Genomic DNA, 16,754 nt, shown 5'->3' on the forward strand with positions numbered 1-16,754 from the left:
CTCAACAGATGCGTGGGAGAGGACAGAATCATAAAATCATAGAGTAGTTTAGGTTGGAAAAGACCTTTAAGATCATTGAGACCAACCATTAACCTAGCACTGCCAAGTCCACCACTAAACCATGTCCCTAAGCACCACATCCACATGGCTTTTAAATACCTCCCGGGATGGTGACTCCACCACTTCCCTGGGCAGCCTGTTCCAGTGCTTGACAACCCTTTCAGTGAAGAAATTGTTCCGAATATCCAACCTAAACCTTCCCTGGTGCAACTTGAGGCCATTTCCTCTCATCCTATCACTTGTTACTTGCAAGAAGAGACTGACCCCCACTTCACTACAACCTCCTTTCAGATAGTTGTAGAGAACAATAAGGTCTCCTCTCAGCCTCCTTTTCTCCAGGCTAAACAACCCCAGTTCCCTCAGCCACTCCACACAGGACTTGTTCTCTAGACCCTTTACCAGCTTTGTTGCTCTTCTCTGGACACGCTCCAGCACCTCAGTATCTTTCTTGTAGTGAGGGGCCCAAAACTGAACACAGGATTCAAGGTGCAGCCTCACCAGTGCCAAGTACAGGGGGACAATCACTTCCCTACTCCTACTGGCCTTTAGTGAGATGAGGGGGGGTCTCATCTCCCTGACTGCCAAAAAATCCAAAACAATCCCAGCTTCTGCAGACACCTTGCTCCAGAGTGATCCTCCCAGCACAATCCACCCACAGACACATTCCCCAGCAAAACAGGAGGGCAAAGCAAGGATGGAAAACTGTGGTGAAGCAGTGAGCAGAGGATCTGGGAAACAGAAGCAGTAATCGAGGCACCAGATTCTCAGTCAGTACCATGTTACCAGCTCATTGTGTCACTTAAACTAGTTATTTAGGCCACAGTCCTCAATTTTCAAGAACTCAAGGCTTGGCGTTACTGCAGCAAGGAAGGAGCCAAACCACGTGTCCGCTACACTGAGGGTACCTCCGAGTTCAGTGGTAGAGTAGAGGTCAGGCAGCTGTGCCACCAACCCTCACCCCATCCCACTTATCCCTTCCCTGCAGCACAGGCTGGGCTTGCATCCAGCGCTGCCGAGAAGAGCAGCACAAAACACAGCTTTCCCACGGAGAGCACAACGTAACAAAGCCCTCGCAGCACTTCCACGACACACCGGATTTCAGAGAGTTTGGTCCCAATCTCTTATCTGTTTCCCCTCAACTCCCAGCCCAGTGCAAACCCCTTTTGCAGATAACTCAGCCCACACGCCTTTTCCTTCCACCAAGCTTCATTTATAACCTTCCCATTGTACTCTGTCCCTGTCTGTCACACATAGCCAGGGGGAGAACTTGCTCCACAAGACCCCAGGATTATCTGCTGGTCTGGCACGGCACGTTCTCCCAAGGTAGCTACAACAGCCACAGATCTGTCAGCGACTTGACAAGGAGAAGGAAGAGCAAGAGCCTTCAGGGAGGATGCTTTGGGCTACAACGGTGGATGGCACAAAAGGATGGCACCCAAGGGAGGGAAGTACCAGCAGAGCATCACGGACAGCACTTCTTACCAGCATGCAGAGCTCACCTCCCATCCCTGCTCCATCCCAGGGTCTGCACAATGCTTTACAGGGACAGACCACACACAATACGGCAATTCAAGCCGCTTTTCCTCCTCTGCCCAGCCCCCAATGCAACAAGGTTATGGGAGTCTGAAAATAAATCAAGACAGCTATTTCCTTCCCTTTGAATATTAGTCTGTTATTCAGGTCAGGGAGGAGTCTCCTACATGCTGCAGCAAAGTCTTTGGAGAACAGGGATAGGAGATGAGAAGAAAACCCAGCTCTGTTTCAAAGGTTAAAGTCAGAGTTACACAGACAATTAAAACCCAAGGCCTTCGAACCCTGGAAAGCGGGATGCCTCCAGACAGAACAAAGTCACCGCACTTGGAAAGAGAAAAGCAAATATACCCTCCAGTATACAACAGCCCTTGTTGGAATTTCACGTATAGCCACAACTTATGTGAAGCCAATGGACACAAAATACAACCAGTGCAATGACACCACTCCAAAGATGACCAGCAACTTACCCCGAGCTTCCTTTTCTCTTGATGATTTTTGTCCGACTCTTCACTTTATAACTGGACAGCGCGGCATCGACAAAGGAGGACTTCACCCCACTGAGACCAACAGACACAGCACTCAGAGTCGGTGGGGCGGTGTTGGCTCGAGGGAGGTTGGGGGTTGGAGGCTTTTTCTGATCCTCAGATTGCCACCTGAATGCTGACTTGGAGGTGGAAGGCAAGGTCTGCAGGCTGGAGGCTTTCCACTTATACTTGCTGGGAGAAACACCCAGTTTGGGCTGCAATCCTGATTTCTTCAGCTTTGCTCCCAAGTCTGCTTTTGGGGATAGTTTAGCACCTCTGTCCGCCCCACCAGCAACCTTCTTGGCACTTTCAGAAGCTCTAGGGCTCACCCATCTCTTCACAGGACGAGAGCATTTACCAGGGTTTGCAACCCACGTGTAGTTAGTTTTCCTGAACTTCGGAGCTTTGCTGGAGGTGGATGTTGAGGCAGCTCTTTGGAGACCGGCAGCTTTGGGAACTACAGAAAACCCGCTCTTTGCTGGACTGGTCATCCCGACCACCAAAGTCGCAGCCTGCGCAGGTCTAGAGCATGTCTCACCATTTCCAAGAAGCTTCGGCTCTCCGAAAGCATCCCTGACTTGCTCACAACTAGGCTGCCCTGGAGCTGGCGGTTCTGCCTTCCTCCGTACCAAGTGCCGAGCCAGCTCATGATCTGGCAACACCGAAGGCTGCTGTGGCTCCGATTTCAGCGTCACAGCACTTTCACTGGTGCTTCCGCAGGAGGAAGGGGAGCTCCTGGCCACATCACCGGCCAGATGCACCATTCTAGGCTTATCTGACACGCTCACGTATGCTGAACTCACAAACCGGTGAGATGAACTAAATGAAACGGAGAGAGAGGGTCTTCTCTCTTCATTTCGGCTTGCGTACAGTGATTTCTGCACATTTTTACTGTCACCAGGAGCAGTGACCACCGTTTTGAGCCCAGAAAACTCACAGTAAGAACCCACATCAGCAAAACCTTTCATATCTACAAACGGGCCAGCCCTCTCTGGCAGCTGGATCCCCACAACTATATTACCATCTGTGGTTAAGTCCACATGTCTCTCTGGGGACAATTCTGGTGGCTCAGGGGCCTGGCTCTCCCCATGGCTTTCAAAAGCCTGAGACGTGCTGGCACTTCCACTGCTTCCAACATCACACACCGATCCCGGCGGCCGGTTGACGAGGGAATATTTTTTCCTCCAGGAATGACCCTGGTGCGGCTGGAAATCCCTGGGAGCCTGCTGGGGATATCTGGTTGAAAACGTCCCCCTCCTGCTGAAGGCGGGCTGGCGGGGGTTGTTCCACCTCGGTGGTGCGGATGGCAGCGGTCGCGGCGCGTCCCCATGTGTGTTTTTATGATCATTTATGAGACCTAAAGAGAAGAAGACGGCATCTGTTAATCAGCAGTCCCACAGGAGTTTGACAGCATCACAGTATTGGTTTTCCTCACGCTGCAGTGAGGACTATCGCTCCATGCAGACTCGCACAGGCCATATTTCAGATAATGAGTGCTGGAAGGAAAAACTTAAAGCAAATATCTCCCTCAATCCTCATGAAAGTCAGTAACAAAAGCGATTTCGCAGGACAGCTCAATGCAGGTCTAAACCACAGACTTACCAACAGACCCTTAACACACTGCACTAGTGCTGTCAGCCACCTTTTGCCCCTTTACGATCTTTTTTATGTGCCAAAACAGATGCTTGAATTATTGGGTTTGGAGCCTAATTTTTTAAAACTCCTAATTTTATTTCCAGATATCTTTTCAGAGCAGTCCCTGAGGGTCTGCTTGTGCACATAGCCCAGCAGAGCCACCACCAGCAACAAACACAAAGCACAGAATCTTTCAAGATCACCGGGACCAACCATTACCCTAGCGCTGCCAAGTCTACCATGTGTCCCTAAGTGCCACATCCACACAGCTTTTAAATATCTCCCTGGATGGTGACTCTACCACTTCCCTGAGCAGCCTGTTCCAGTGCTTGACAACCCTTTCAGTGAAGAAATTGTTCCGAATATCCAATCTAAACCTCCCCGGTGCAACTTGAGGCCATTTCCTCTTGTCCTATCATTCGTTACTTGGGAGAAGAGACTGACCCACACCTCCATACAACCTCCTTTCAGGTAGTTGTAGAGAGCGATAAGTCTCCCCTCAGCCTCCTTTTCTCCAGGCTAAACAACCCCAGTTCCCTCAGCCTTCCTCACAGAACTTGTTCTCTACACCCTTCACCAGCTTTGTTGCTCTTCTTCAGAGCAGCAACAAGGAGGCTCCGAGGCAGCCCCAGCTTCGCTGTTGAGTCACTGCACATCTGTCATGGTTTAACCCCAGCCAGCAACTAAGCACCACACAGCCGCTCACTCACTCCCCCCCCAACCAGTGAGATGGGGGAGAAAATCAGGAAAAGAAGTAAAACTCGTGGGTTGAGATAAGAACGGTTTAATAGAACAGAAAAGAAGAAACTAATAATGATAATGATAACACTAATAAAATGACAACAGTAATAATAAAAGAATTGGAATATACAAATGATGCACAGTGCAATTGCTCACCACCCACCAACTGACACCCAGTTAGTCCCCAAGCAGCCATCTCCCCACCCCTCCCAGTTTACATATTGGGCATGACGTCACATGGTATGGAATATCCCTTTGGCCAGTTTGGGTCAGCTGTCCTGGCTGTGTCCCCTCCCAACTTCTTGTGCCCCTCCAGCCTTCTTGCTGGCTGGGAACGAGAAGCTGAAAAATCCTTGACTTCGTCTAAACATTACTTAGCAACAACTGAAAACATCAGTGTGTTATCAACATTCTTCTCATACCTAGCTCAAAAACATAGCACTATACCAGCTACTAGGAAGACAATTAACTCTATCCCAGCTGAAACCAGGACAACATCCCTCTGCCAAACCACCACCATGTCCCTCTGCCCTCCCCTCACCCCCCCCAGACTCTAGGGTCCCCCTCACCTCCCCAGTGCGTGGGTCTACTAACAAGTCGTTTGGATAATAGATACATGTCAATTAGGGAGGGCCTGTGCCTGTTAAGCCTCAGTGTTTAGAAAATTCTTCCAACAAAAGGGATTCTCAAAGGATTTTTGAGGCTTATATTTTAGGCATGTGTCAACATAGAAAAGTTTTTCCTACACGAGGAGTCACAGAGCTGCTGGAAGAGCAGCCTCAGCAGATCTTTCCTGGAGGAGGCGAGGACCATGTTTTCCTCCCTCTCATCACACACCCCCCACGTAGGAGATCCCCCTCAAGGCCCGAACAGAGTTTGTGGCCTTACTAATGAGGAAAAATTACCTTGGGGTCTATAAATAGAGCGAGTTTGTGCTAAGAATAAGCGCTGATGCTCACCAGAGCAAGGAAAGGGCACGCAAATATATCCCCCCCACGCTCCTCCACCATGCCAAGGAGTCAAGGGACAGAGGGCGAGGGGCACATCCCACCTCTGAGCCATCAGCCCCAGGGGCTGTGGGGCAGGGGACACCCCCTTCCCCCAGCCAGGAAGGTCACAGACCCTGCAGGGCCCAACAACGTGGGGACCCCCAAACCCCCCTCAGCACTGTCTGGTCTCTACTCCTTCCTTGTCTCGTCCCATCCAAGACTCCTGGGTCCTCTCCCTTCCCCACTTCTCCTGAGCAGTCCTGGGTCCCCTCCACCTCCCCCACCCCTTGGGCCCTTCCCAGGCCTCAGCCCTCCCCCTCTGGGGTCCTCCCTATTCCCTCCCCCCCCCCCCAGACTCCCAGAATCCCTCTCAAAACCCTCCTCCCCCCCCCCCCCGACTCCAAGGTCCCCTTCACAGCTTGCCCATCCTCCTCCCGGACTCTGGGGTCCCCTTCACCACCCTCCCCTTCCCCTCCCGGACTCTGGGGTCCCCTCACCACCCTCCCCTCCCCCCCCCAGACTCTGGGGTCCCCCTCACCGCTCTCCCCTCCCCCCCCAGACTCTGGGGTCCCCTCACAGTCCGTCCCTCCCTCCCCAGACTCTGGGGTCCCCTCACAGCTCGCCCATCCCCCTCCCCAACTCTGGGGTCCCCCTCACAGCCTGCCCATCCCCCTCCAGGATTCTGGGGTCCCCCTCACCGCCCTCCCCTCCCCCCCCAGACTCTGGGGTCCCCCTCACCGCTCTCCCCATGCCCCCTGGACTCTGGGGTCCCCTCACAGCTCGCCCTTCCCTGTCCCGGACTCTGGGGTCCCCTCACAGTCCGTCCCACCCCCACCCATCAACTCTGGGGTCCCCCTCACCGCCCTCTCCTCCCCTCCCCCCCCAGACTCTGGGGTCCCCTTACAGCTCGCCCTTCCCCCCTCCCAGACTCTAGGGTCCCCCTCACAGCCTGCCCACCCCCCTCCCGGATTCTGGGGTCCCCCTCACCGCCCTTCCCTCACCCCCCCCAGACTCTGGGGTCCCCTCACAGCTCGCCCCTCCCCCCTCGGCCTCCAGGGTCCCCTCACAGCCCGTCCGCCCCCCCCCAGCCGGACTCCCCTCATAGCAGCCAGCCGCCCGCCCGCCCCCCCTTCATTCCCTTCCCTTCCCTTCCCTTCCCGCCCCGGCCCCGGCCCCGTCCCGGCCGTACCCTGTAGCAGGCGGATCTGCCGCCACAGCCGCTCCCTCTCCTCCATCCCCGCAGCGCTCCCGCACCGCCCCGCACCCGCGGCGTCATCACCTCAGCGCCGGCCGTTGAAGGCCGCGTCACGTGAGCGCGCGCACCGCCCGCCGAGTCACGTGGCGCCCGCCGCGTCACGTGGCGCCCGCCGCCGCGCGGCCCGTCGCTTAGCAACGGAGGCGGCCGCGGCCTTAAGCGCGGCCCGGCCGGGGCCTGAGGCGGGTTTGGGTTCTGTGCCCGGCTCGGTCCCTCCGGCTTCGGCTCTGGTTCCTCCGTCCCCTGCCCAGCCTGGTCCGGCTGTTCCCATTTCCCGTCCTCAACCCGACCCCGTGTGGCTGTCCCCAGCCACTGTCTCCAGCCTGGGCTATACCAGCTGTCCCCTGTCCCCATCCCAGCCTGGTCCAGCTCTCCCCATCTCCCGTCCCCATCCCAGCCTGGTCCAGCTCTCCCCATCCCAGCTTGGCCCAGCTGTCCCCATCTCCCGTCCCCACCTCAGCCTGGTCCAGCTGTCCCCTGTCCCCATCTCAGCCTGGTCCAGCTGTCCCCATCTCCCGTCCCCATCCCAGCCTGGTCCAGCTGTCCCCTGTTCCCATCCCAGCCTGGTCCAGCTGTCCCCATCTCCCGTCCCCATCTCAGCCTGGTCCAGCTCTCCCCATCTCCTTTCCCCATCCCAGCCTGGTCCAGCTGTCCCCTGTCCCCATCCCAGCCTGGTTCCAGCTGTCCCCATCTCCTGTCCCCATCCCAGCCTGGCCCAGCTGTCCCCATCTTCTGTCCCATGCCCAGCCTCATCCAGCCATCCTCTGTCCCCAGCGCAGCCTGGTTGGGCTGTCCCCATTCCCTGTCTCCAGCCTGGGCTATGCCAGCTGTCCCCTGTCCCCATCCCAGCCTGGTCCAGCTCTCCCCATCCCCTGTCCCCTGCCCAGCCAGCGACCCCCTGCCCATCTCTGCCTTCTCCCATCACTGGTGTCTGCCCACAGCCCGCCACCACCCCACCCTGCGCCTGCAGGCATGAGGGGGAGGATTTCCTGGTGACCCCATAGGACCATCTCCAGAAAGAACACTTTAATTTCACACATCAGCCTTGCAAAGTCCTTATTTCTCATACTGCGGCTGTGATTGTTTAAAATGTTTTGCAGGAGAGCTAGTCCCGAAGCTGCAAAGGTTACTTGTGGTAATGAAGGAAATCATAGATGTTTTCAGCTTCCTGCAAGAACGGGCAAGTTTGGTCCCTCATTTAAAGGCTTTGTTGTGCGTTAGATGTGCCAGTAAGGCTTCAGCAGCAGCAGAGCAAAATAGCTGCTGCAGTCGGGGTAATGTTGAGACATCGTCTGGGCACAGGAGTTTGCACCTTCTAATTAAGCAAGAAAAGGGGGTGAGTGGCTCTGCAAGTCACATTTTGTAACACTTTTCATGGGCAGCTCTCAGAGCAGTTCACATTCCTCACCATTTCTCAATTCCTCCCAGAAACCAGGGGCAAATTGAGAGCAGAAGGCAGTTTTCTTAGGTCTGGTCCCAGTCCCTGTCCCCTAAAAACACTTTTTTTGACCTGAACTGTACCCTCAGAGAACGTGTCCCAACCTGAAAGTCAGCTGGCCCTGTGTTACCAGTATAAATCAGGAGTATCCACAAAGTGTATCCATGCAATTAAGAGCACAAACAGAGAAGAATGTCATTTATATGGACATTATCCTTAAGGAGTTTGTTTTCTGAAAAATTTCCTTCTTCCCTAAGGGAATAAAACCCATAACTTTAAATAAAGCTGTAACAGAACCTCAAGTCTGCAAGGGAGATAAAAAAACAGATTGAAATTATTTTTTAAACAATTTGGAGAAAAAAAGCCGAGCCAAGTAGCTGTACCAGCACAATGCTATTTCCTTCTGTACACTCCCATGATGGGAACTTTATAAAAGCAACTGATCATCAACCTCAAATCATGTAAAACAGAAGCTGTCCCTTGGGATATCTTGCTTCCCGTCGCAGTTAGGGAGTTCTGCCTGTCCCAGCTCTGATCAAATAATGTCCCTGGGGCAAGCCCAAGATTTGCCTGCTCAGAAAGGTAGATTTAGTAAATTATTTACAGCGTGTTTAGTGGCCTTTTAAAGCAGTTCCGCGGTGGAATATGGGGAAGAGCCAGCCTGCAGGAATAAACCACTTTGTGCAGATGGTAGCAAAGGCTTCAAAATACAAAGCAGTCGGGGAGCCTGGCCCTTATTAGCCTTCCCTGAAGCCCCAAGACTGCAGAAAAATCCTGCAGCCTCTCTTGTTGCAAAGTCCTGCATGTATGGGAAGAGGCTGGGGACCAGGCAGGCAGAGGTGGCAGATCTCCTCCCTTTGGGTTGCCTCAGACCAGCTTCAATCGATCACGAAGCCCCACCCAGAATTTCATAACTGCTTTAAACTGGCAGAAATTGGCACTTCTGCCAAAAGAAGCCTCCTCCGCTCCCAGCTGCTTGTTCCCTCCCTTGTGCTGGCACAAGGATTTGAGTGGCTTGCATAAATGAGCTAGAACGGGCTGCTCTGAATTAAAATTAATTCAACACATGCAGAGGAAAAGCTAATTTTTAACATAGGGAAGCTATGTATCCACCACTCCCACAAAACCCAACCTCAGGAAAGAGTGAGCTAAAAGCAGTGGGCCCTGTTTTGCCAATCTACACCAAAATATGTAACTAGAAAAAGGAAAGCATGGGGCAAGGCAGTGCTGGAGGGTCTTGGGCCACTTGGGATCCTCCTCTGATGCTCCTTGGGGTTTCCTCGGGTCCTCCCCACAAGAGCAGCTTTGGTGGGGTGGGGGCATCCAGAGGAGCAGGGACACCATTTTAGCCATGAACTGGATCTTCTCCAGGGAACAGAAAGGAGCATCCTGCATCGGGGCATGCAGTACTTGCACATATCTCCCCTGAGATGCATGCAGAGGGCAGAGAGACAAGGGTGCTGCATCACTCAAATAAACTCTTTTTTTTCTTTTCAGCACACTGTGAGAAAGCACTAGCCATTCAGCCACCTCACCACTCAATGCCCATTACAAGCAACACATCTGAAAGCTACAGGAATTCATGGCACTTGTTCTTTGTTCATAGCACTACACTTGTACGACACTTGTTTGTAAGTCTAATTAAAAAAACAGTAAAAAGCAAGTGTAGGTTTTTGACGCTGCACTGGCAGGGTGTCTGCATGTGAGAAAAAGCCGCAGGGAGGGTAGCACATTTAAGAGAAATTAAATTGTCTCATTCAGCCCAGAATAAACATGGTGCTAATTCTCTAATGGCCTTAAACACCACCCGAACTGCAGATCCAGTGACAAGCATGCAATAGGACCGAATTAAGCTGCTCACACACTTGAAATCATGGCCTCATCAGCTTTGGTTTAGTCTAGAGTCTCTCGATGGCTTTCCATAAACTTGCTGAGACAAGCTAAAACACCAAACTTCGTTAAGCGCTGCACTAGCAGATTGCAGAGACCTGATGACAGGGTGAGTGGGAGGCACTGGTGTTTCTGCCACCTGCTCCCACAAGTGGGTTTACAAAGGCACAGGGATCTCCTAGGATTCCTGGATCCTCCTGCTTTGCCTAAAACACTCAGCACTGCCTGGAATCCATTTGCAGGAGCATCGTGAATAGGACAGCAGAGTGATTATTCTCTCTGGGGGCACCTCTGAGTCTCAGCTGGAGTATTGCATCAAGCTTTGAGGAAGACATGTCAATAAAAATGTAGAAAAATTGGTGAGAATCCAGACAGAAGGGAAAAATCAAGAGTAAAAGTTTAAAAAAATCACCTATAAAGAAAAGCTGAAAGATTTTCAGGTTTTGATTAAAAAAGAGACGGGAAATAATATTAGAAATAGATATCTAATCGAGTGTGCTTGATGTTCGCTGCTGGTAGTAAAGGAGGCATTAGCTTAATTTGCAGCAAAGAAGATTTCCTGCAGCTCAGGAAGAATTTTCCAGCTATCCAGAGAAGAGGTTACCCGAGGAAGATGGGAAGCTTTAAGGTAAGAGTGTTCCTGGGGTGCTTGATAGGTGCAGAACCCTGCTGGGGGCTCTGATTTAGGTGTCCTCCTCAGCTTGTTTTTGACCTCTGTTTTTACAGTCTTGTCAGCTCCCTGGCATCTTGCATGTGCAGTCCCAACATCAGTGGTTGTGTCCTGCATCCTTTTGCTGAAGCATCGTGAAGAAAAGCATCCTCAGCTGAGTTCCCAGTTCCCTCCTGCACCAGCACCAGCACTTGTACAGCCATGGCATGGACTTATGGGATGTGATCTGGCTGCAGAACAACTCCTTCTCCGTCTCCTTCTCCTTCTCCTTCTCCTTGTTTATTTTTCAGCTTAACCTCATTGCTAATAAGATTCACCATGCAGTCTCAGGAGTCCAAACGATGGGACAGAGGACCATGGGAGGAGAACAGCACAGGGACCTCCTTTCTAGGCCATAGCATGGACCTGTACTGCTCTCACCCAAGCACAAACCCACGCTGTTTCATAACGCCCACAGCTCTGAGTCCAGCTGATCGCAAGATGAAAGCCACTGATTTAGAAAGAAGACCCAAATCCAAGCTCCAGCTGCTGACATATCTCTGCCTCCCACTTGGACCAGTCTCATGGCTGTCCAGATGCCTGTTTCTGTGAAATGCATTGCTCAGGTGGCAGGGGCTCACCCAGCCAGGGGAGCTGGTGGAAGCTGTGCAGGCACTTAGGAGGAAGATGCAGCATCTGAATTTGCTGTGGAAGGAGACCAGGAGCCGATGCAAAGCTTCAGGAGGAGGCGTGACACGGGCCAAGCAGCAGGCAGAGGAGATAATTTTAGTAGCAGCAGCAGCTTGCTGGCTAGACTCAAGCAATACAAAGAATTAAAAAAAAAGGGGGGGGAGAAAATTGACCGCAGAGAGGATTGTAGGACAGGTTCCATTAGAGACGAGGAATAAGTAACACCATTGTACAAGATAGTGGTGAAAACTAACTTGCAATGGTGTGCACAATGCCATGGCTGTGTTAGATAAATAAATTCAGACTGGAAGAGGTGTAGGGAACGGTTGCTGAGATACTCCAGGGAATGGAGAGCCTCTCACTAGAGGTGCCCAAAACAGCTGAGTTTTCTTAGTCTTGCACACCAAGAGATGATACGGCTGCTCTCTGCAAACATGTCAGAGGAAGAAGGCAATGTTGCAGGAAAAGGAAGATCTATTCAAGCAAGAATCAATAAATCACAGAATGGTTTGGGTTGGAAGGGATTTTTGAAGGTCATCTAGTCCAACCCCCTGCCAATGAGATTGCACCCTGCATCCTGCAGCCCTGTAACCCTGCCGTGCAGTGGAGACCTGACATAGATGCAAATGCATGCAAATAAACCACCTTGCCCATGGTCAAGCAGTTGGGCAGTATTTCCTCTCAGGCTCACCATCCAGGAGCTTATTTTGTGCCTTTTTGTGTCTCATTTCTGTTTTTAACCCGTTTGGAGTATCAGCTTATCAGTCTCAGCCCTTCCTGACGTCGTCTTCAGCTCTGCGTGCTGCTGCAATTTGGAGCGAGAGCACTGCTCGTACAGCAACCCCCAGACATGCTCAGCCTCCAGCTGCAAGAGGAGCTCAGTGGCTATTTACCGCTGAAGAAAGTTACTTCTCCAAAAAGTTTTTCCTATTTTAACTTGAGGGGAAAAAAGTGCTTCCCAAGGGCAAACAAACTGTAGAATTGCATTTTTGCTGATAATAGCAGGACTCAGGAGCACGGGCTCAAGGGAAGGAGATCTCCCTTGGGTTAGATGGAAAACAGAGAGGAAAATGTCAGTAACAGGAAAAGAAACTGCTGCACGATCCTAAAGGAAAAGCCACTGTCATTTATCAAGTGGGCACTAGTTTTCTGCTGCGATGATTATTTTTTTGCCCTCTTCCTTGCCTGCAGTCTCGCTACTGGTGCACGAGCTGCATGCAGACCTAAATACATGGATTTGGGGAAGGGGAGAAATTAGAGCGATGATCTGCACACTTCCACATCACTGTCATTCCCACTCAAGGCAATTGTTTTCCAAGATATTTAAAGTGGGGAGAGAGAGCAAAGCCTCTTTTTTCTCCTCAGTGTTCACCCGCTAAAATTGGGATGGTTTGAGCTTGCCTGGAGGCAGCAAGGACCAACCACGAACCATAAACCTTTCTAAGCAGCAAGAGCAGCTACACCTCAATTAATCCAACGACACCCCAAGCCCTCTGCTCTGTGGGGCAGGGGACAAGGGCTGATGACACCCCACAAGCAAAATGCATTTTCCTTTACTGAACAAGGAGGTGTCTGTGACCACACTGACTCATGGGACTCCACCAGCTCCTGGTTTCCATGGCTGTTTCCCTTGCAGTGAGTGAGTGCCTCATTTCCAAGGGGTACAACCAAGCTGGCATGAGACCGTGGCAGCATCTCCATAAATATTTGTTCACATGAAAAAATTCGTATCAGTCCAGCTTCAGTTGTGAAGGGGGAAAGACTTTGTTCCCCAAGCACTTGGGCATTGGATTTTTCCCTGCTTGGAAAGGTTATGAAAGAAATCCATACATTGACAACTGTAAATGTTTGCGTTGGAAATATGGTTTGCCTGTTCAGCCGGCAATGCTGACCAGCATTGCTTGGTGGAGCTTGGATGGAGAGCACACCCAGCCAGGGATCTGTGCTTGTCCTTGGCCAGTGCCATTGCGACACCGGCTGCCGTTGCAACATTCCCACGTTCCACAACCTGCCGCTCAGGGGTTCATTGCTAAAAAAACATTTGCAAATCCTTTCAGCGCAATGAGGTTTCGGGAATTTCACAATACCGCCAAGGAAAGGGGAAGCAAACTGTTCTCAACAAATACTGAGTTGCGAGTTAGTGACTGAGCAGGGGCATTTGCTGGATCTTACAGCAGCTGTTGAAGGAAAAGCAGCAACGTCTATTTCTTTGCAAGCCCTTGCAGAGAGGAAAGGATCCTTAGGAAGAAGGTGGTGAAATTTTGAAACCTTTTTGGGTTCATTTTGACCTGGCTGCTCTCCCAAAAGGGGCTTTGGAGCTCTGCGGGCAGCACCAACCCACTGGGACATCAGTGAGCTGCGAGCAAAGCAGAGGCTGATGCTCACGTCCAGCAGTAACTATCAACCATGGAAAGCCACAGAGGAAATTAAACTTGCTTGATTTCTCCTGGGATCAGTTTTTCCTGCCATACACATAAATTGCACCCGCTGAAGCTCCTCTGTGTTTTGGTGGGGGTTTATTGGCACCACTTGATGGAGCTTTGCTCTTGCAAAATGAAGGTCCTTTTGGTGCATTCATGGCTCTTCCTTGAGCTCAGCTCTGCCCTCCTGGTGTCAGCACCGGCAGCCACACGATGTCCCAACACCTCCTCTGACCTGCACAGATGAGTCACATCAGTGTTTTTAAGAGGGACACATGGATTTTGGGTGCTCGGCATCACCACTGGGGGGGGGGGCGGGAGCGGGACACCCCAGTACCCCTGTGTGCCACGGCTCCAGAGGCTCCAGTTCCTCTGCCCCTTCCAGCCTCCATAGGCTTTGCTTTGGTAAAGGCTTGCTTACAGCTTTGCTCTGGAGAAGCTAAAATTAAAACAGTGACTCCACTGCAGACTGAAAACAGAGCATTCCTTCTCCACCCGCATGCTTTGGATGGACATCAGAAGCCAAACCCAGGCTGTTAAATCCCCTGTGTAAAAACAATCTTCTATTCTGATCCTCAGTCCACCGCGGCTCGCTGCGGTTGGGATGTTCAGTTCCCAGACTCATGTTCAGGGGGCTCTGAAATGGGATTTGCCTGGAAATGGAAAACATAAACACAAGAAGCCAGTATCTCTGCAGCTTATTGCCTTAAACAAAAGCTTATTCTGCTCCAGAGAAGGGGGAAAACAGAAGTTAATTCATGGATAAAGAAAGAAAAAACCAAACTCTTCAGGATCTCATTTTCACCCCATATGTCCCCTAATTCTTTGGGAAAGGGGAGTTTTGCAGTCAGCCAGTGCAAAGATGGAGACCTCGCCCTGCTCTCCAATCAGCCAAAACACTTAGTGTGGGACCAACCTTCATGGGGATAAAAGCCTAAATGCCCAATCCTCAGTGAGCCACTGCCAGGTGGTGCAAAGCTGCTCCCTGGACATCCAGCCCCATTGCAGGCATAGAATCCCAGAATCCCAGAATGGTTTGGGTTGGAAAGGACCATTGAAGGTCACTTAGTCCAACCCCCCTGCCATGGACACGGACATCTCCCACTAGACCAGGTTGCTCAAAGCCCCGTCTAACCTGACTCTGAACAATTCCAGTGATGGAACATCCACAGCTTCTCTGGGCAACCTCTCACCACCCTCATCGTAAAGAATTTCTTGCTTACGTCCTATCTAAACCTACCCTCTTTCAGTTTAAAACAATTGCCCCTTGTCTTACCTTTTGAGGCACTGGTAAAAAGCCTCTCTTCATCTCCCTTATGAACCCCCTTTATATATTTAAAGACCACAATATGGTCTCCCTGCAGCCTTCTCCAGGCTGAACAACCCCAACTCTCTCAGCCCTTCTTCATGGGAGAGGTGTTCCAGCCCTCTGATCACTTTTTGTGGCCCTGCTCTGGACCCACTCCAACAGCTCCATGTGTCTTGTGCTGGGGACCCCAGAGCTGGACGCAGTGCTCCAGGGGGGTCTCACCAGAGCAGCGTAGAGGGGGAGAATCCCCTCCCTGGACCTGCTGGTCACGCTGGTTTAGATGCAGCCCAGGAGACAATTGGCTTTCTGGGCTGTAAGTGCACATTACCAGCTCACATCCCATTTTTCATCCACCAGTACCCCCAAGTCCTTCTCCACAGGGCTGCTCTCAATCCATCCATCCCCCAGTCAGTATGGACGAGGGGGGTTGCCCCAACCCAGGTGCAGGACCCTGCACTTGGCCTTGTTGAACTTCATGAGGTTTGCATGGGTCAAGTCCTGCCAGGGCTGCCAAAATTTCTGTCCCTGCAGAGGCAACTGGAGAGAGCACCAGCAAAACCCGGAGAGACGGTGCTTTGCTCCAAAGTACCAGTCCCACCATTGTATTTTGGGAGGGGTGAAGGTATAAACTGCTTTAATTTGCAGGCCCTCATATGTGTGAGCATCAAGATGTTTTGACAAACCCCATGCCATGACGCTGGGGACCCCAGTGGTTTCCAGTGGGTCCATAGGTGCCACCACCATAGAGTGAACCTGCAAGCCAGGAGGATCTTGGCAGCCTCTGGGGAAGGACTAAGGATTTTGGAGGGCTGAAACCAACTCTAAACATGTCCCATATGTAATGAGTAAAATGATTTTTCAGGTATTTTAGGCCTGAAACAGCCTGCACAGCTCCCCACTCACAGCAGATCCTGTGTCCTCTCTCCCACAAGGGCCGGTGGCAAGCCCTGGTTCTGCTGAGCCTCCATCACCGGGACCCCGATATGCTCCAGGAGTCTCAGAGCCCCAGCACCACAAGATGCCCTCCTGGTCCAAACCCCCAAAGTGTGGGGCTGGGGAGGAAGCCCCTGCCCACCCCCTGCACCCTTGGTCCCACCTCGCACCCCTGCCTCCCCTAAAACCCCCGCACAAAGCATTTGCCCTGTAGCACTGTCTTTGCCCATCCAGCACCCATCAAAGGGACAAAACAGGGGCTGTGACACCAAGCCCTGTCCCCTGCTGCCTTCCCCCCTCTCTCCAGCTGTGTTTCTTTTCCCCCACTGCAGTCCCCAGCCTCTTTCTTCCCATATATTTGAGGCAGGACAAAACTCGTAACAGCAGTGACTCCGGTCCTGGTCATTCGTGCAACTTCAGTCCCCGATCAGCGTCGCAGCGGGGACAGCCAGGAGCTAAAGCCACAGCAGCCGCTTTCTTTAACTTTAACCCTTTTTTGCCAAACAACCACTTTTCCACCCAGGCAACCCCATCCCTGTCCCAGGGTACCCCCAGCCAGTGGCAGGGCCTGGGGCACCCCACAAAGCTGGTCCCCATCTTGAGTTCCTCTAGATGTCACCCTCAGCCGTCTTTTTCCCTCCCTTGGATTTTCCTTTCTCCAAGATCCTGCTTTTTTTTTTTTTTTTTT

The 16,754-nt window shown here is 52.0% G+C and overlaps 1 protein-coding gene across 1 annotated transcript in view; it reads right to left on the reverse strand.

Annotated features, from left to right (window-relative positions):
• The window catches only part of ZC3H3 (zinc finger CCCH-type containing 3), a 179,321-nt gene extending 172,535 nt beyond the window's left edge, over positions 1–6,786 (reverse strand). Inside the window, exons 1-2 of the mRNA XM_069780176.1 lie at positions 6,672–6,786; positions 2,061–3,474 (exon numbers count right to left, since the gene is read on the reverse strand). Of these exons, the coding sequence (XP_069636277.1) occupies positions 2,061–3,474; positions 6,672–6,717 (1,460 nt within the window). The 5' untranslated portion in view covers positions 6,718–6,786. The remainder of the gene's footprint in view (positions 1–2,060; positions 3,475–6,671) is intronic.
• Between the last annotated feature and the right edge of the window lie 9,968 nt (positions 6,787–16,754).

The sequence above is a fragment of the Haliaeetus albicilla genome, chromosome 3, assembly GCF_947461875.1.
Source record: "Haliaeetus albicilla chromosome 3, bHalAlb1.1, whole genome shotgun sequence".
Classification (NCBI taxonomy): domain Eukaryota; kingdom Metazoa; phylum Chordata; class Aves; order Accipitriformes; family Accipitridae; genus Haliaeetus; species Haliaeetus albicilla.